The sequence below is a fragment of the Penaeus vannamei genome, chromosome 18 (genome assembly GCF_042767895.1).
Source record: "Penaeus vannamei isolate JL-2024 chromosome 18, ASM4276789v1, whole genome shotgun sequence".
Lineage (NCBI taxonomy): Eukaryota > Metazoa > Arthropoda > Malacostraca > Decapoda > Penaeidae > Penaeus > Penaeus vannamei.
The window spans coordinates 34,059,782-34,064,781 of NC_091566.1; the positions used below are offsets into that span (position 1 = coordinate 34,059,782).

Here is a 5,000-nt window from a genome sequence, read left to right on the forward strand (position 1 = left end):
CGCTTCTGCTTCCTGCTGAACGATAGAGGTGGGGGTGGTGTTGGGGTGGGGTGGGGGCAGCGAGTGTGATTGCGACATCAATCTAATCTCGAGTTAAAATCAGACTAGAGTCAGAAAGAAACAGCTTTGAAAATAGTGTCGCTTGTCTTACGAATTTCGCATCGACGCTGAATCATCCATACCGCCAGCATACGATCCTTTGCCAAAGGTGTGAACCGATTCCAAAAGACCCCAGGGACAAATAAAACAGAAGAAAAGATGTCACACTTATCACGCATAAAAAAAAGACAAGCGAGCGAGAATAACGTCGGTCTTTCCACACGAAACATCCACAAAAATCATCTGAAAAGTAACCCTGATCACGTGATAATAAAAATTATCAGCTAAATCCCGCTTTATTGGCTGGCGGATCACGTGACTCATGGCGGCTCTCCCGAATTAACATTTGAAACTCACAACATTTTTCCTAAGTGAATGCGTGCGGCGGTTTCTGAAAATAAACTTCTTCAACACGCAACAATTATAGATTGTGGAAGGGAAAGGGGACGCAGGAAAGCCAAGAAGAGAAATGTAATTAAAGCGAATGGGGAGAAAGGGCGGGAAGAGAGGGAGAAATTGCGGGAAGATAGACAGGCAGATAGAGATAGAGATAGGGAGGGAGGGAGAGGGAGGGAGAGGGAGGGAGAGGAGGAGAGAGGGAGAGAGGGAGAGAGAGAGAGAGAGAGAGAGAGAGAGAGAGAGAGAGAGAGAGAGAGAGAGAGAGAGAGAGAGAGAGAGAGAGAGAGAGAGAGAGAGAGAGAGAGAGAGAGAGAGAGAGAGAGAGAGAGAGAGAGAGAGAGAGAGAGAGAGAGAGGTGAGAGAGAGAGAGGTGAGTTAGAGAGAAGGAGAGAGAGAGAAGGAGAGAGAGATAGAAGGAGAGAGAGAGAAGAGAAGAGAAGAGAAGAGAAGAGAAGAGAAGAGAAGAGAAGAGAAGAGAAGAGAAGAGAAGAGAAGAGAGAAACAGAGAGAGAGAAGAGAGAAGAGAAGAGAAGAGAGAACCAGAGAGAGAGAAGAGAGAAGAGAAGAGAAGAGAGAGAAAGAGAAGAGAAGAGAAGAGAAGAGAAGAGAAGAGAAGAAGAAGAGAAGAAGAGAAGAAGAGAAGAGAAGAGAAGAGAAGAGAAAGAGAAGAAGAGAAGAAGAGAAGAGAAGAGAAGAGAAGAAAAGAGGAAGAAAAGAAGAAAAAGAAGAAGAAGAGAAGAGAAGAGAAGAAGAAGAGAAGAGAAGAGAAGAGAAGAGAAGAGAAGAGAAGAGAAGAGAAGAAGAAGAGAAGAGAAGAAGAGAAGAAGAAGAAGAAGAGAAGAGAAGAAGAAGAGAAGAGAAGAGAAGAAGAAGAGAAGAGAAGAGAAGAGAAGAGAAGAAGAAGAAGAGAAGAAGAAGAGAAGAGAAGAGAAGAGAAGAAGAAGAGAAGAGAAGAGAAGAGAAGAGAAGAGAAGAGAAGAGAAGAGAAGAGAAGAAGAGAAGAGAAGAGAAGAGAAGAGAAGAAGAAGAGAGAAGAAGAAGAAGAAGAAGAGAAGAGAAGAGAAGAAGAGAAGAAGAGAAGAGAAGAGAAGAGAAGAGAAGAGAAGAGGAAAGGCGAGGGTCAAGGAGGAAAATGACAGAATAAGAGAAAGATAGAAAGGCAGACAGTTATACAAACAGACAGACAGATAGACAGGCAGAGAAAGAAACAGGAAATAACAGGACACACACCATGTTCTCCGCCACAGCAACTTCCCCCCAATAAACAGGTCACATCATCACTCTATTTATGAAAACAATAGACGGCTTAAATATGCAAATTGAGAAAACGGTTATTTTTGAATTGTAATGTATGTCGATGGTCTCGCGGTATGGCGTTGGAACTAGTTAATACTGGACCGGAAAGAGAATAAGAATAAGACGGAGAAGGAAGGAAGGAAGGAAGGAAGGAAAGAAGGGAGGAAGGAAGAAATTGAGGAGAAGGAAGGAAGGAAGGAAAGAAGAAGAAGTTGAGAAGGAAGGAAAGAAGTTGAGAAGGAAGGAAAGAAGAAGAGGAGAAGGAAGGAAAGAATAATAACAATAATAATAATAATAATAAGTAGAGGAGAAGGAAGGAAGGAAAGAAGAAGAAGAAGAGGAGAAAGAAGTAGAGGAAGAAGAAAAAACGTGGCGAGGGAAAATATTAAAATAATAATAATTATAACCAAGCCATAAACAAACAACCACAACAAACAAACAAAAAACCCTCATTGCAAAGACGCTGATTCATTAAACCGCCAAACACACAAGACAAACTCACCGAAACGCTGAATCATCATCATGCAGACAGACAGACAGACAAACGCGCCGAGCAAACCATAGACCCGTCGCCATGGAAACACTACCTCCTACCCCCCCTCCCCCTTCGCCTTCTCCCCCCCACCCCCACCTATCCCAATAAGACAATTACGTTATACAATTACCTGTTGTAGGGTGTGTGGGGGTGGGGGGGTGGGCATGGGGATGTGGGAGTGGGGGTGGGGGGGCGGGTATGGGGATGTCGGAGTGGGGGTAGAGGTGTGGGGGGTGGGAGTGGAGGTAGTGGATGGGGGGTGGAGGTAGAGGTGTGGGGTGATACAAAACCTCTGGCAAACAGGAAGCTTCGTTACGTAAACATGTTGTAACACAAAAAGATAATATTTCTGAGTGCGAGTGATATTTTTCGGACCCGCAGATCGACGGTGATAATGATACAATTGCGATGCAGACTGTCCGATTTCAATATGAATATTAACCGCGGTACAAAAATGAGAAGTGGTGGTCATGATACTAAAATATTAATAATAAAGTAACAAGAGCAGCAATGGCAATAACAGCAGTGATAAAAATATAAATAATAATGATAATAATAATAATAACAATAATGATAATAACAACAAAAGTAGGCAATAATAATAATAATAATAATAATAATAATAATAATAATAATAATAACAATAATAATAATAATAACAATAATAATAATAATAACAACAATAATAATAAGAGCAATAACAACAAATCAATCACAACAATAATAATAATGTGAAAAAAATACCAATAATGCCCAAGCCACCCTTCTTCCCCTCGATCCAAAACCGAAGCCAAACACCGTCCCCTCGTTGACCTAACCCTTTCCCCTCCTCTCCCCTCGCGCCCCACAGATGTTGCGCGACCCGCCCGTCCACGTCAACGCCTCCTTCGGCCTGATGGGCGTGGTGGGCGTGGTGGTCAACATCGTCCTCTTCGTCGTCGACATTGTCTCCGACGGACTCTTGGCCTACGTCCTGTGGCGCCAGGTAAGCGGTCAGAGAGAGAGAGAGAGAGAGAGAGAGAGAGAGAGAGAGAGAGAGAGAGAGAGAGAGAGAGAGAGAGAGAGAGAAAGAGAGACAGAGAGAGAGAGAGAGACAGAGAGACAGAGAGAGAGAGAGACAGAGAGAGAGAGAGACAGAGAGAGAGAGACAGAGAGAGAGAGAGAGAGAGAGAGAGAGAGAGAGAGACAGAGAGAGAGAGAGAGAGAGAGAGAGAGAGAGAGAGAGAGAGAGAGAGAGAGAGAGAGAGAGTGTAAGAGAGAGAACAAGAGAACAAGAGAAAGAGAGATAGATAAAGATAAAGAGAAAGAGAAAACCGACAATGACTCGATGGATCTCACAGGCCGCCGACGCCGCGGATGAGGCAGCGAGTGAGGAGGCGATGACGTGGTTCATCATCACCCTCTGCATCATCGTCATCCCCATGGTCATCCTTAATCTCTTTAGGTAAGCGGGTCATCCAACTACGCCGTCGATTCAGTTTATAAATGTTTATAAACTCCTTAAATCGTAATTAAATGTTTTTTTTTTTACGTTCTGCTGCGTCTATTCTCGTTTGTTTTTGTTTTATTTTTTTACGTGACCGATCGGAAGTAATTGCTTATACTACCTTTTAATTTTCATTATTATCGTTATTTGTTTTTCTCTCTCTCTCCGCCGACAGTCTCTTGTGGTATTGGCAGAACAAGCTATGCCTCGGAGACTACTGCGTCCTTCACAAGATGAGTCGAGGCCAAGCAACGGTTAGGGTCATCCTTCACCTCCTCCTCCTCGGGCCTCTCATCAGGTACGCCGCATTCTCCCACTTAACGTCGCATCCTTTCTTCTATGTGCTAATTCCACGTCCGTGCGCTACTGCCTCTCTTTCGTTCCCTGCTGCAGGTACCTGGATATCATGCGCTACGGGCTGAAGATGCAGCGGGAGGTTCGCGAGGTGGAGATGGGCGAGCACGGCGCCGTCATGAGGCGGACGCCCAAGGGGGAGGTCCACGCGGTGCTCCAGATGGTGGGTGGCCTCGTCGCGCCCTCGTGGATTGGCGTAGAAAAGTATACGTATTTGTTCATTAGATGTGTAGATAACTTAAGTATTGCACGGGAATGACAGCAACGCAAAACGCTTCCTTTCTGTTCGCAGGTCATTTCTCGGGACACGGCGATGCTCGACATGATGCACAGCTTCCTCCAGGACGCCCCGCAGCTGGTCTTCCAGATCTTCCTCCTCTACCGCAGTCCCGAGATCATTACAGGCACCGACACCAACAACACCTTCAGTAAGTAATCCATTGCAATCCACCTTTAACGGAATTTTATCCGAAATCTACCGTACTAATGAAGTTTGCCAATGACACACGTTGAACTCCATTACCGACATCACTAACGAAGCCCCGCGCCCTCTCAGCCATCGCGGTGCAGGTGTGGAAGGTGCTGGTGGGCGTGATGGCCATCTCGTGGTCGCTGGTGTCCTACCAGGACGAGCTCCGCCGCTCCGTGCCCAACAAGGAGCAGCTGTCCTGCGGCGGCACCACTACCTGCCTCTTCTGGCGCTCCGGCATGGTCGCCTCCAGGGTCATCGCCATCGCCACCTTTGCCTCCATCATCGTGAGTGTCTTCCCTCCGGCGCTGTTCTAACTAAGCCTCATGAGCGAACTAAGAAATCCCCGCTGACATAAAAAC

At 45.7% G+C, this 5,000-nt stretch overlaps 2 protein-coding genes across 8 annotated transcripts in view; one reads left to right on the forward strand and one right to left on the reverse strand.

The window, feature by feature from the left end:
* LOC113829474 (ninein-like protein) overlaps positions 1 to 5,000 on the reverse strand; it is a 48,754-nt gene that overhangs the window by 21,969 nt on the left and 21,785 nt on the right. The window lies entirely within an intron of this gene.
* LOC113829454 (XK-related protein 7) overlaps positions 1 to 5,000 on the forward strand; it is a 7,609-nt gene that overhangs the window by 1,077 nt on the left and 1,532 nt on the right. For both annotated transcript variants that reach the window (XM_027382631.2, XM_027382630.2), the window contains exons 2-7: positions 3,180 to 3,314; positions 3,670 to 3,773; positions 3,991 to 4,113; positions 4,209 to 4,332; positions 4,462 to 4,597; positions 4,726 to 4,925. In XM_027382631.2, the coding sequence (XP_027238432.1) occupies positions 3,180 to 3,314; positions 3,670 to 3,773; positions 3,991 to 4,113; positions 4,209 to 4,332; positions 4,462 to 4,597; positions 4,726 to 4,925 (822 nt within the window). The remainder of the gene's footprint in view (positions 1 to 3,179; positions 3,315 to 3,669; positions 3,774 to 3,990; positions 4,114 to 4,208; positions 4,333 to 4,461; positions 4,598 to 4,725; positions 4,926 to 5,000) is intronic.